Source organism: Pygocentrus nattereri, chromosome 14, assembly GCF_015220715.1.
Source record: "Pygocentrus nattereri isolate fPygNat1 chromosome 14, fPygNat1.pri, whole genome shotgun sequence".
Classification (NCBI taxonomy): domain Eukaryota; kingdom Metazoa; phylum Chordata; class Actinopteri; order Characiformes; family Serrasalmidae; genus Pygocentrus; species Pygocentrus nattereri.
In genome coordinates, this window is record NC_051224.1 from 4997239 (window position 1) to 5012132 (window position 14894).

Consider the following 14894-nt stretch of genomic DNA (forward strand, 5'->3'; position numbering starts at 1 on the left):
TCCACAGTGTGACCCCCACTCTCACACAGTTACACAAAGTAGCTCCACACAAGACATTACACAACGAGGAAGGAAGAGAGAGAGAGAGAGAGAGAGAGAGAGAGAGAGAGAGAGAGAGAACAAATACGCAACTGAACAAGCTGCAAGTTTCACCACAGACCATCTGAATCAGCTAATTTGACTGAGGACTAAACTGCAGCTCTGTCAGTGTGAAGTTCAGTTGGCTCGACAGCAGAAACTAAAGTCAACACCGCGCTCCTCTGTCGTGTCACTGTTGCATCACGTTTAAATGTTACGGTAGGACCCGTGAACACCAACAGGCTGCATTCCCCCCATTTAGAAAGGCTTAGTACAGCCAACAGCCAGGCAGGTAACGCTTCGCTTAACTCGCGGTGAGGATGAAGCGAAGCAGCTGCTGCTCGAGGCCACTTACTTGGCGGTCCCAGGTGCGTCTTTCCCGTTGGGCATGATTTCCCCACCTCCGTGCCGTGTGCGTGCGAGAGTGCGTGAGTGTGTCCAGCCGAACACCTGTCAGAAAGCAGCGTCGCCCTCCAAACCGCGGATGCCTTCAGAGAACGGGGCTGGCGATGATTCCCGTGGACAAACAAACGAGGCGCATTGAGTTCGACTTTTCTCGACGACTTCAGAGCGAACTAGTTGGGCGATGAAGAGGAGGGGGGGAAGAAGGTGTGGACTTGTGTGTGTCCAGCAGGGCTGGTCCAGTGACTGCTCGAGCTGCTGTCGTCGTTTCTCCTGGAACAGAAAAAGAAAAGGTCTCTTTTGGCTCCTCCTCGGCCTGGTTTTCTGCCAACAACTTGCGAGGATGTGGGCAGGATGTCGGTGTCGGCACCAGCACCACCTCCACCTCCACCTAGCGTACGAGGCTTCACGGCTTCGGTGCAAGCATTTTAACCCCCGAGCGGGTCTTCATTTCTCACCGTGAGGAAAGCGCCTCTAGAGGGCTAAACGGGGGCTAAAGGGTTAACTGTAGGTGTGGTACTCGGTACATTGACCAGCCGTCGTCGTTTGTTTCCTTCTCAAAGGCCGTTTTTATTAAAAGTCCGGTCAGTTAAGTCTGTTGTGTTGGATACAGACTCGTAATACACAAGAGGACTGAGAGAATGTACAAACCCAAAAGTAAACACGACGTTTCTCCCACTTCTTTATCACCTCTTTCAACATCCCTGCCTTTGTCATTTATCTTATTGCCGTGGGTTTAATGACTCTCTTAACTTCTTGGCGTGCTCTCGAGCTCTTCTGGAGACATTTGTAGTGGAATGATGTGTTTATTCTTTAACAGCTTTGTGAAGGGCAGCTGAGATGCTGATTGAAGGCTTCCTGAAGCTTTTTGAAAGCTGCCCATTCAGTGAAGACTGGTGGAAAAATGTCAGGAGAAGAGGACTTACTGGTACTACATCAAGTGAAAGTAGGGAGCCAAAAATATACTTGAAGGAGAAATGATCTGCGTTTAAACTGCATTTACCCTTATACACTTAAGTATATAAAAATAAAAACTGAATTGTTTAAATATAATGAAGCTTGGCTCCCACATATTTCCCACCCCTGGTAAAAAAAAAAAAAGGGGGCATGTAAGATTTCTTCCGCTGCCCACACTGGTATTTCTTTTCTTTTTGGCTTTAATTGTGCATGTTTTTTTTCAGGCCTTTCAACGTCAGTAATCATCAAATTTCAAGAACCGTTCCTCATTTCCTTGTTTGAGATGTGCTGCCACTGCAGACAATGACAATTTGAAATTAACCTGTTAAATGGTTTTGTTAAAGTCCATTTCTTTCACAACCCGAAAACTTGTCAAAGAAATATGTCCTGCCGTACAAATGTTTTAGTATTATGATAAACAAGAACTTTTTCAGTGTTGGTTTTGTGTTTCATTACTCATTCAAAATGAAACAAAAATGTATTCCTGATCTGTTTTCCTTGGTCAGTAAGTAATGAGACCAACACAATAGTAGATATCGGAGAAAGTTGCTTGATCTGAAACGGTATAAAGCTGAAGATTCCATGTGGTCAGCTATAGCAGCTGTACACGACTGTACATGAGATTTTTTTCAGGGTTTGTATGCTTGTGTGCTTTTTTCATATATATTTGTCAGTTGACTTGAACTTGATTATGATTTGGTTTTGAATAATGTACTTTTAGTGGCTGTATGCTATTAGTTACAGTTTGCTAAACAACCTTAAAGGAGAATTTCACTGGATTTTCAGGAACAACAATGCACAGATAAATGGTTAAGATGTAAACAAAGTCCAAGCGGTTTGAGCTGAAATGCTCCATTCGGAATTTTTCACAGCACGAGATGGGAAGCAGCCATTTAAAAAGTTTAATGTCTCTATATACTAGTATATATTCACACACACACATTTTGTCAGGAGCAGATTTTGCGATTCTGGAGCTCCAGGCAAAAGACAAGCCCGGGGAGCACATTTTTAAATTTCATCATCCTCTGGCCTCCTGAGTGGCCCAAGAATCCATCCATCCATCCATCCATCCATCCATCCATTTTCCAAGCCGCTTCTCCATCAGGGCCGCGGGGGGATGCTGGAGCCTATCCCAGCAGTCATCGGGCGGAAGGCAGGATACGCCCTGGACAGGTCGCCAGTCCATCGCAGGGCAGACAGACAGACACAGACAGTCACTCACACACTTGGTCCAAGAATCTACTGCAGAAAATTATTTTTTGTGAAACCACTTGTGTAAGTGAAATCTTAAATCTACTAAATATATTTAATGTGCTGCATATTGGAATTGAAGTCTAACTTACAGACAAAAGTTTCATGTCTTCTAGAACCTTTCCATTAGATTTTGGAGTATGTCTGTGGGAATTTTTGTCCAGTCATGCAGACGTTTTGTGAGGTCAGGCACTGATGTTGGACAAGAGGGCCTGCTCGCAATCTCCGTTCTGGTTCATCCCAAAGGTGTTTGATGGGGTTGAGGTTAGGGCTCTGTGCAGGCCAGTCAACTTCTTCCACACCCAATCACCCCAACCATGCCTTTTTGGACTTTGCTTTGTACATATAGGCACAGTCATGTTGGAATAGAAAAGGGCCCCAAACTGTTCCCACAAAGTTGGAATCGTACAATTGGAATGGTACAAAATGTCTTGGTGCTGACGCATTAAGATTTAATTTCACTGTGGCTCCTAGGCCAACCCCTGAAAACATCCCCAAAGCATTATCCCTCCTCCACCAAACTTTACGGTTGGTACAATGCAGTCAGGCAGGTAACATTCTCCTGGCATTCGCCAAACCAGGCTTGTCCATCAGAGTGCCCATCTCCTCACCCACACCTGTGCACATCACCACATTACCCCTGTTCTCCAACGTCTCCATTGGCTTCCTGCGAAATATCACATACTGTTCAAAATTCTTCTGCTCACCTGGAAAGCTCTTAATCAATCTCACCCCTTCTTACCTGTCTGATCATCTTCTCTATAAACCATCTCGCTCTCTCAGGTCATCTTCAGCTGGACTACTTACCATCCCTCCAACTAACCTCCAAGGTTACCGAGCCTTCTCAAGATCTGCCCTTAGACTCTGGAACTCTCTTCCACTACTGGTCAAAATCCAATTCACTCTCCATATTCAAATCTAACCTGAAATCACTCAATCACACTATAAATGTACTATACTATATTTAATACTATATTTCCCCTATAACCTCCCTCATACTTTCAATGTCTGACCCTGCCACTGTACAGCATTTATGTAAACTGCTCTGCCTCAACATACTCATAACCTGCCCTCAGTCTGTTATGCTCCTTCTTTTGACCTCCCATAACTGCCTTGTCTTTTTGTATGTATTACTGTGCTCTTGTTGTCTGTGTTAAGTGTGTTATCTATGTAATTTGAATTGTAAGCGTCTTTGGGTCCTTGATAAAGTGCTATATAAAAATAAAGAATTATTATTATTATTATAATTAGTGCCAGATAGAGAAACGTGATTCCAGAGTCCAGTGGCGGCATGCTTTACTCCATTCCCCCTGATGCTTGGCATTGTGCTTGATGATATAAGGCACGCAAATGCAGCTACTTGGCCATGGAAACCCATGCCAAGAAGTTTCCGACAGACAGTTTTGTGCTGACGTTGATGCCAGAGAAGGTTTGGAACTCTGCAGTTACTGAGTCAGCAGAGCATTAGCAACTATTATGCCCTCAGCACTTTGCGACCCGCTCTGTAACTTTACATGGTCTGACATTTCATGGCTGAGTTGCTGTGGTTCCCAAACACTTCTACATGTCAACTGTGCCACTCATAGTTGATTGTGGAATATCTAGGAGGTAAGAAATTTTGCGAACTGAGCTGTTGCAGTGGTGGCATCTTATTACAGTACCACGCTCGAATTCAGTGAGCTCTTTAAGACGACCCATTCTTTCACAAATGTTCGTAAAGGCAGACTGCAGGGCTAGGTGCTTGATTTTATACACCTGTGGCAATGGGACTGAATGAAACACCTGAATTCAATGATTAAGAGGTGTGTCCCAATACTTTTGTCCATAGCATATTTCAATTTTTTTTTTACTTTAGTAATTGTTTAAATTAAATGATCTCGCTACTGCCAGATCTTTGGGAAATAATTTATGCTTTAATGTTTTAAGCATATTTCTAAGTTTGAGAGCATTCATTTGTATGGGTTACTTTTTTCAGTAGTCACCCCATTAACACTAGCTACCTGCATTAACATTACTGCTAGCATTAGGTACAGTGTACATAATAGTAGTAAAACACAATTTTTTTCTTCTCTCTTTTTGCATTTCTCTGCTGCACTTGAATAACTTTGAGATTCCCTTTCAACACACAGAAAATCATTCCAAAGAACTACCTCTCCCAAATGAGGATAGATTATTGCTTTACTGTCTTGTTCATACCCTCTGTGCAAATGTTTCATGATGTAACATGCAACAATCCTTTTAAACCATGAAAGGGGAGTGGCGATGCACTGAAAGGACTGAAAAGCTATTTTTAAAATGTTTATGCATTTCAGAATTTTTAACATTAACATGCGCAGTGTATTTAACTAGTATTTTCATGGGGCCTTTGGATAATAGGAGCCCTAGATGCCAAGGTACATTTGCCTAGTGCCAAGACTGCTCCTGCATTTCACATCGAACCACTCTGAATGACTCAGTTTAATTATGCAGAAATGTTTACAACTGGTGGAATTCCCATTTTAAACTACAACAGTTCTGCATAACCTATGGGGTTACTGGGGGGGTGTACATTCATACATCCCAGACTTGTATAACATGCAAGCTTCCAAATCATCCAAGATAATTAATTTACAGATTGCCCAGAATGATATGCCATAATTCGGCCAGGAGATGGCAGCACTGATCTTGTCAAGATACACTATATTGCCAAAAGTATTCACTCTCCCATCAAAATCATTGAATTAAGGTGTGCCAATCACTTCCATGGCCACAGGTGTATAAAGCCAAGGCCTGCAGACTGCTTCTACAAACATTTGTGAAAGAATGGGTCGCTCTCAGGAGCTCAGTGAATTCCAGCGTCGTACCGTGATTGGACGCCACCTGTGCAGCAAGTCCAGTCGTGAAATTTACTCGCTACTAAATATTCCACAGTCAACTGTCAGTGGGATATAAGTGGAAGCGTTGGGAACGACAGCAACTCAGCCACAAAGTGGTCGGCCATGTAAAATGACAGAGCGGGTCAGTGGATGCTGAGGCGCATAGTGCACAGAGGTCGCCAACTTTCTGCAGAGTCAATCACTACAGACCTCCAAACTTCATGTGGCCTTCAGATCAGCTCAAGAACAGCGTAGAGAGCTTCATGGAATGGGTTTCCATGGCCGAGCAGCTGCATCCAAGCCACACATCACTAAGCGCAATGCAAAGCGTGGAACGCAGTGGTGTAAAGCGCCTCCACTGGACTCCAGAGCAGTGGAGACATGTTTTCTCAAGTGACGAATCAAGCTTCTCCTTCTGGCAATCCGATGGACGAGTCTGGGTTTGGCGGTTGCCAGGAGACGGTACTTGTCTGACTGCATTGTGCCAAGTGTAAAGTTTGGTGCAGGGAGGATTATGGTGTGGGGTTGTTTTTCAGGAGTTGGGCTCGGCCCCTTAGTTCCAGTGAAAGGAACTCTTAATGCTTCAGCACCAAGAGATTTTGGACAATTTCATGCTCTCAACTTTGTGGGAACAGTTTGGGGATGGCCCCTTCCTTTTCCAACATGACTGCACACCAGCGCAAAAAGTAAGATCCATAACGATAGTTTGGTTTGGAAGAACTTGCCTGGCCTGCACAGAGTCCTGACCTCAACCCCATAGAACACTTTTGGGATGAATTAGAGCGGAGACTGTGAGCCAGGACTTCTCATCCAACATCAATGTCATTTTCACCTCACAAATGCACTTCTGGAAGAACGGTCAAAAATTCCCATAAACACACTCCTAAACCTTGTGGAAAGCCTTTCCATAAGAGTTGAAGCTGTTATAGCTGCAAAGAATGGGCAGACATCATACTAAACTCTATGGATTAAGAATGGGATGTAACTCAAGTTCAGACGAATGAATACTTTTGGCAACATGTAACTGAAGTTTACATAAATGAGTCAGAGACTATCCCTGCGATAGCAGTACCTATGAACTGTACACTAAATAGTTAGAATAGATCTTTTTATTTACTTCAACAAATGTATCTTAATCTGTCAGTATCTTCAACATGAAATTCATGAAAAAACAAACATGCAACAAAAACAATGAAACCAAACTAACCACACTGCATGTTAAAGGGCATGTGTTTATGTTTGAGTGAAGGACTTTTGAGGAGCAGAACGAAACCCTTTCATCTTACATGTCTCTCTCCTCTCTCTGCATCACACCCAACTTCACAAAGAGAAGCATGGTGAGGATAATAGAGGCCAGCTGGAACAAAGAGAAACATGCAAAAATACTAAACAAACATGCAATACTGTGCAAAAATCTAGGGTATGTATTTTTGCAGCCCCCATGCAAAACTTGAATTCACAGAAACATAAAAATATTTCTTGTTTTGAAAAACATACGGTAGTCTTTGAACTACTTAGAAGATCAGAGGTGTGGTTTCCGATTTCTTCTCAAGTCCCTCCAGCAATTGCAAAGATTTGTGCAAAACAGCACAGCTGATTTAACTTATTGATTCATTAATGAAGGAATGATTAATTATTAATGAAGGAATGATTAACAATAGACAGCTGGGATGGTCTCAAGCACCCCACCCCCCACCCAAGGTGGCTGTGTGTGTGTGTGTGTGTGTGTGTGTGTGTGTGTGTGTGTGTGTGTGTGTGTGTGTGTGATTAACAATAAGTAATGCTAGGCTGGCGTGACTGGCGTTTGAATATGTTTTCATTAACACAGGAGGCATAAGACAGTACGTTAAACCAACCTCAATTACACATATTGTGCCTGCTGCAGCTCCAAGAACTGCACTTTTGTCTCGGATTACTGATATCACCTTCTTGTAGCAGCTCTGTAAACACAGACACGTTTATACTTACAGTCATGTGACACGTGCAGTCAGTTTCTTGGAACACATACATTTCCAAAAAAAAGAAAGAAAATTTAAATACATATATTTGGTACATTTAATTATATTTCTTTAACACACTGTGGATGATATGTGATTTTTCTTGTTATAAATCACAACAGCCTTCTGAAGCAGGTCAGAGGCTGTTTCTGAAACAGCCATCAGGGGGCAGTAAGTGTGATTTTTTTAGCCTAAAATCTTAGCACTGCACTACTCTGCTACTGCAGAAATCAGCTAGAGATGGTTTTATATGTGCTATCTGTTCAAACATGTATACAAGCACTGAGCGGTCAGTTTATTAGGTGCTTTCCACCTTGTCCCTACATGTATTGGCCATTTTATCAGAGACACCTACCATATAGGCACACTTTGTAGGTTAACAATGTTACGTACATGTTGCTGTAAGCCACCCTGTACCCATCATCATTAGAAAAGGACCACCATAGTATCACTGTTGATCAGATATCAAATATTTGAGTAGTGGATCATTCTTAGTGTAGCGTTGCCATCCACATGGTTGTGGCATGTTAACATGTGTTGCACTGGTATAAGTGTACCATGCTCAGACGTGTCGCTGTGCTATGTACACACACTGAGCACTTTATTAAAAAAACACATTTTGTTTGTACACCATGTATCTGTACACTTAAGAGACTGTAGTTCATCATTTTCTACACTACTTGTGCTACTCATCCTCTAGGGTCTCTAACTCAAATGATCTGGCCAGGTGATCTTCTCCAAGAGAGGCAGGTTGAAAATATGTCCCATTTTTTTTCCCCCAACTATGAATTTTAGATATAAATATTCATGTAAGGGCAACATTTACTAGCAATTCTTGAGTAAGACAAGTTCCAATGGCAATGTGGAAAAGTATGCTTGCATTCGACAGCAATTAGTTTGACTAAAACTAACACGTTTTTGCTTCATTCTACAAAAAAGAAGAACAACCACTAGCAGCTTTCACATTTAAATGCATTTCGTCCTTGTGAACACAGCAGAAGTGTTGACACAATGAGCAGCTAAATCCGCACCGTCAGTGGATTAATTTGATAATTCAGTTATTTTCTCAATTTTGATATGCTGTATCTTCTGCTGTCAAGAATTAAACAAAGGCATATTTAACCAGCCATAGTGTCTGGTGGGTGAAGCAAATCTACCTGTCAAATGTAAATATCTGGTTGCAGAAAAATGAACAAAACAAAAACCAAAACAAAAAACAAAACACTGAGCCAGATTTAAAGAAGAATTGTACATATGTGACAAATCATAATAAGGTGGCAAGTAGTTTGACCACAGGAGTACTTTTGGCTGGTGGACAGTTTTCAACCCAGCAGTCACAGTGAAGTGTTTAAAAAAACCTGCAAACAACTGTTGTCGCATAAGGTTTCTGAATAATAAATTTGTGTCTAATTTCACACAGTCATATGTAAAAGTTTGAACACCCCAGACTTGTTGATTTTATTGTTGTTGTTTTGTTGATTTTCTAAGTGAAAATCATGTTAACATTTCCTCTACAAGGAACACAAACGAATACGGCACTTTTCTGTAAATTACATACATTTTGCACAGGCCACGTTTTATGTTTTATTTTTTCACAGTATGTTAAATCCAGGAAACAGGAAACAGTGCTTATGCTACAAAATATGCAGTCCTGTGTTCTCTGTGGAATATGTGGCTATTTGCATAAAAAGTAATTTGACCAGAGTCACTCAAACATTTGCATGTCTATATATGCGTGCCTTTGGTTTCCTTGATGTCCCTATAACTGACGTATAAGGACATTTTATGTATTTATTATAATAGTTCTTTTTCTTCCACCTGAACCACTACATGAAAGATCATGTTTCTCTGCCATGTAAAGCTGTATGCTCACTCTGAAAGAGTTGAAAAGTGGCATTTTTTTATTATTCATCTCTTCCTAAGTGCAGCTACACCTCTCCATCTTGCTGTTAGTGTTTGTGGTAAGAGGCAAGTAAGGGAAATTTGTCACATGATGCAAAATTATGTGTAAATACATGATGTTATCTAGAAAAGTTCCCAATATATGTTTTTGCAACATGTCAAGTAATATCTGGTCAGAAGCGGTTATATGGTTTCCCTTTTCTCTCATGGATGGGCTAGAGGGTGGGTGACAAACTTTGCAGTAACAGAAAGGCTACAATCAGTAAATCCCTTTAAATGGTGCAAAGTGCCTTACAAAGTGTACTTACATGTTAGGTGTTTCATAGAGAATGGCCAATAAATGTATGTGCATACAACATAGGTGCATATCGTTGCTGTCCATAGAAAAACAAGCATCTCCAAAATGGTAACTTTATAGGAGAATGTAAAAACTTTCTTTACTTTTAATGGAAGTTTTTAAGCAATTTTGGAGCATTTCTGTAAGTCCATTTATCATGACATTTTCACACAAAACACCTGGTGTGCTCAATGATGCAGAAATATATTGCATATCTATCTATCTATCTATCTATCTATCTATCTATCTATCTATCTATCTATCTATCTATCTATCTATTATATATACAGTGTTCCCTCATTTATCGCGGGTGTTACATTCCAGGACCAGCCGCAATAAATGAAAATCCGCGAAGTAGGGACGTTATATTTATTTAAGTATTTATACACTATTTTAAGGCTTTATAAACCCTCCCCCACACTTTTACGCTTCATAAACCTTTCCCCTTCCCTTAATAACCATTCCCACACATTACATTTTTGATGTAAAATCATCAAATATATATATTTTCCACAGATCGAGTTCCGCAGAAAATCCGTGAAGTAGCGAAAATTCGCAATATATTTTTTCCATTAATATTTTTTGAAAACCCGCGATGCACCGAGTCCGCGAAAGGTGAACCGCGAAGTTGCAAGGGAACACTGTATATATATATATATATATATATATATATATATATATATATATATATATATATATATATATATATATATATATATATATAATGTGTGTGTGTGTGTGTGTGTGTGTGTGTACAACCCCATTTCCAAACAAGTTGGGACGCTGTGCAAAATGTAAATAAAAACAAAGTGTAATTAACTGAAAATAGTTCAAAGAAAACATATCGAATGATGAAAATGAGAATTTTTTGTTTTTTGTTTTTTTGAAAAATATAAGCTCATTTTGAAATTGTTGCCACCAACACATTCCAGAAACGCTGGGACAGGGGCAACAAAAGGCAAGTAAAGTTATGTAATGCTTAAAAACAACACCTGGTGGTTGAATGGTAATAGATCAGTAACATGACTAGGTCTAAAAAAGCATCCCAGAGAGGCTGAGTGTTTCAGAAGTAAAGAAGTGGAGGAGGGTTCACCACTCTGTGAAAGACTGCACGAACAAATAGTGCAATAATTCAAGAATAACATTTTTAAACATAAAATTGCAAAGAACTTTTTCTTTTCATCATCTACGGTACATAAGATAATGAAAGGATTCAGAGAATCTCTGTATGCAAGTTCCCAAACGCTTACAGTGTGTTGTTAAAAGAAGACGTAATGAAACAGTGATAAACAAGCCCCTGTCCCAACTTTTTTGGAAATGGGGTTGTATTTATACACATATGTATAACAAGCGACTGGAATGTGGACTGTGAAGCAGCAATCGTGCTTTACCTGAGGCTGAATGACATCAGGTGCTAAGTTTAACCCGTCACAGGCCGGTGATGTCTTTTCGATGCAGCACGTTTTAGGGTAACTGAGTCCTGTGGCCTGGCTAAATGCTGAATTTGTAAAATCCTCTGTAGAGTTCTCAAAACCACAGCATTTGAACTGAGACAATAAAACACAGATACAATGCAAACAGATGTGCTGCTATAAAAACAATCATCCCTGTTCTGCTGAGCCAGCAACCTGATATTGAATTTTATTCTCACTTTGATCATGATGGTGTTCCATGCAGCAGAGATGGGGTCTGCTGCAGCCGGGCCCATGTACAGCTTCTGTAGGGATTCCTTAGTGGCCCGCCACACCACCAGCCCCACCTTTGGACACAAAGCACAAAATGTTTAGCTACTGCTCTACTAAAATTAGTATCAACATGGCTGTGTTAGCAATAGCAGAACACACAATAGAATGGCATTGAGTATCAGCCCATACCAATCCAACATTTCTTCTACTAAAGCTTTAGATTGAACTGGTTTTTACCAAAGCATTTTACTTAAGATGAGCATCTAAAAGCTATGATGCTCAAACTCAAACACTATCATCCTACAGGGAGAAATACACAGCTAACAACATCACATCATATTTCAGTACAGTACATACATATTTAGATTAGATAGTTGTAACAGGATTTATTTACTTTTTTAAACTCTGATATATGATCCAGCAATTTTTCCATCTGATACAGATGGTATCCATTTGATGCCATCTTACAAATACATGAGACGTCACAAATATACATAAAATAAACATTTTTACCAATTCTCTGTAAACCCAGACAAAAATGGTGCCCACCACTTCTGCGACAAAAACAGCTGTCAAAATGATGAAAAACTGTGGAAAATGAATAAGAAAGAACTGTAAGTGAACTGATCGGCAGAAAGTTAAAGGTATGAGATTTGGGTAAAAATTAAGTTTTTAAATGCTGGCTATTCTATATTTATAGTTACATTTTCAGACTCCTAAAAGTAGAGCAGTTTTACAAATGCGAAGGCATTGAACAATGCCTTTCTTCTTTTTATCTTTGCTGCACCCCACTTAATAATCTCCAGAGTAAGACTGCTAGTATATGCAGTACTGTGCAAAAGTCAGAGACCACCTATTCATTTATTCAAATGAATTAAAAGTCCTTCACTTTTCACCATGAGAAAAAAGACCATGAGAAGTAAATTTGCACAGAAGCTTAAACAACTAAATACAAAATAAACTTTTTCAGTATTCAGTTTGCCTTTATTACAGTCACCCTTCTTTAAGTAAACTTGCTTTCAGTTTTTCAAAGAAATCTGCAGTGATTTCCACCCCTCCAAAGTTCAGTGTTAGAAGAGTTCTCGTTTTCTGTTAAGCAATACCAAACATATTAAATGACGTTGAGGTCTGGCTAGTCCACTCTTCTGAGAACACCAGAAGCTTCTATGATAAGGACATCCTGATCTTTTTAGCAGTGTGTTTGGGTTGTTATCTTGCCGCAGAACAAATCAAGATTCATAATGTCTTTAATCAAAAACACATGACTAACTTCAGCTGATTTACCAGTTTTGCAATTGTAAACAGTCCCATTTTAATAATTTTCTGAATTCCAGTTTTGGAAACTCCTGTTTCCCCCCCCCACTTATTTTACTTTCATTTCCTTTTCGTATGCAAGAGCATTGTCTTATGAGATATAAGACAATCCTCTTGCACTGATTTGATCAATATTTCCTTTAGCCATTTTAGATGCTGATAAGAAAGAAATCTGTAAGGCAGCTAAGGTGGGTCTGGGAAGTTGTGTGAATGTTAGGGTCTCTTAAAGTGAACACAATGTCAGTGAAAGTTTTGGGAACAGCTTCTGTTAGGAAGACACAGCTGTGACTCGTTTTAAAAACTGGAAGGATAGAAGAGTTAAAGTACTGATATACTTGACATAATACTTAGTGCTGGAGGCATGGAGTAATTATCTGTTAAATATATATTACCCTTTTACCTCTATACTATCTTTTTTACCCTGTCAATGAAAAATGAATAACTTACTAATATCTGCACTTTGTGGCTGTTTTGACTGAAAATTAAATAAACAAAAATATGTTGCCTAAATTTAGACTATTATAAATTGAGCAAGGCCTATAAATAATGGCGCACTAGCATGAGGCAGCAGCGGTTCTCTTTCCAAGCCCCACAACTTCCAGCGAGACTGGTCAAAATGAGCACGGCTCCCACGCCAATGCAGATGTAGCTCATGTTGAGTTGTACTGAGTAAGGGCCCAGGGCATACACCAAGGTGCTGGCTCCATATATGATCCATGCACCCAAGCCCACCAGCACAAAGCCACTAATCTGAAAGAGAGAGGAAGAGAGAAAGAGACAAACAGAGACTTACAAAGAAAAAAGAGAAAGCAATCCAGTTTGCCACAGACAAATATGACATTTATTATGGCTGTTTGGTACCATACAAACTTTTCTGAAGAAGGAAAACTAATTAGTAACGTTCACCCCAGTTTATTTTGGCTAGCCCTTAGATCCCATTTTGAGAAACAATGCATCATGGATAAACTTCCTGTCAAAGTGAGGCTCTTAAAAAACTGAGGCACTTACAAAAATCAATGCACAAAGCACTATCAGTAGGTATCTCATCGCCTCATACAGCCTGCTTGCAGAACAGGCCATTTTCTCCAGTAACGGTATTCAGCATCTAAGTAAAACCAAAGAGAATGAGACCTGTCATAAAGCAGCTTTACAAGGATTTGATGCGAAGCCAGACTTGGAAACTCAGCGGTAAATACAGTGAAAGAATATTAGTGTTCAGATGAAGACCCTGAGAGTTACACACATCATTTTACACGGTTTAAGTTCACTGCCATGTTAACTATATCCCTGAACACAGAAGGGCAGCACGTTAGACAGTAATGTGTCACAAGAACTACCTTACTAGCTAGTCTTAAACGCAAATAAAGTGACGTAAGGTAGGCAGTTACATTCTGTAGACACAGCTTAACTATCTAGTACGCTACAGTTATCACTTTAAAATAAAACCTGACGGTCTGGACACGTAACGTAGGTTAAGGCCTGGTGACGTTAGCTTAGCTAGGTTACCGGACTAGGTAGCTAGATAACGGGTTCGTTAGCTAGCTAAGCTACGTTAGCTGGCTAGCTAACCTAGACCTCTTAGCTCACTGCGTCCGTTAATGTTTTATACCGTTTTCAGATTTATTTCCATGCGAAGCCCTTTCTCCTTACTGGAAAGAAAAAACACTAAACAACAAAATAATAATCTTTACTTACACAATATGTAAATGTGTGGCCAGAGAGCAGACACTAGGTGTCGCTATAGCGGCTTCACAGAGCACAACGGTTACAACTCTGGAAAAACACGGCGCGCCCTGGTTGCCATAGTAACAGAGGTTCCTACAATTTGTCCCACCGAGCATGCGCACGTTATCAGCACAGCGTGATAACTATTTTATTTCGTTTTTAATGTTAATTCATTACAGCATTAGGTTATTAAAATAACCTATCTAGAGTTTAATTTAGGGATATACCCTTAAATATGTGCTACGGCAGGACATTTCGACAAGGTCGCGCAATTCGTCAGAACAGCGGCCGTGTTTTGGGCTCTTCGGAGTCGATGCCAAAAAGGAATCGATTCCGTGATTCAAAGCTTTGGAGTCGATTCTGTGCACACTTCATGTGAGATATTCTGCTG

At 40.2% G+C, this 14894-nt stretch overlaps 2 protein-coding genes across 2 annotated transcripts in view; both read right to left on the reverse strand.

Annotated features, from left to right (window-relative positions):
- Nucleotides 1-854, reverse strand: part of zgc:158403 (tetratricopeptide repeat protein 39A) — a 33833-nt gene extending 32979 nt beyond the window's left edge. The window contains exon 1 of the mRNA XM_017720254.2: nucleotides 434-854. Within this exon, the coding sequence (XP_017575743.2) occupies nucleotides 434-468 (35 nt within the window). The 5' untranslated portion in view covers nucleotides 469-854. The remainder of the gene's footprint in view (nucleotides 1-433) is intronic.
- Nucleotides 855-6825: 5971 nt separating this feature from the next.
- On the reverse strand, nucleotides 6826-14266 carry LOC108441003 (tetraspanin-16-like). The gene is made up of 8 exons (XM_037544905.1): nucleotides 14225-14266; nucleotides 13787-13883; nucleotides 13334-13528; nucleotides 11978-12052; nucleotides 11431-11538; nucleotides 11171-11326; nucleotides 7400-7483; nucleotides 6826-6900 (listed from the first exon to the last, which is right to left on the reverse strand). The coding sequence occupies exons 2-8, from the start codon at nucleotides 13856-13858 to the stop codon at nucleotides 6826-6828; spliced, it is 765 nt and encodes a 254-aa protein (XP_037400802.1). The 5' UTR covers nucleotides 13859-13883; nucleotides 14225-14266.
- Between the last annotated feature and the right edge of the window lie 628 nt (nucleotides 14267-14894).

Excerpts from the sequence above, each read along its gene's own strand:
- LOC108441003 (XM_037544905.1), bottom strand. The coding sequence starts at position 13,858 with ATGGCCTGTTCTGCAAGCAGGCTGTATGAGGCGATGAGATACCTACTG. Across the intron at positions 12,053-13,333 it reads ACCGCTGCTGCCTCATGCTA|TTTTTCATCATTTTGACAGC; the intron begins GTGCGCCATTAT and ends CATTTTCCACAG. Across the intron at positions 7,484-11,170 it reads CTGATGTCATTCAGCCTCAG|AGCTGCTACAAGAAGGTGAT; the intron begins GTAAAGCACGAT and ends CTGTGTTTACAG.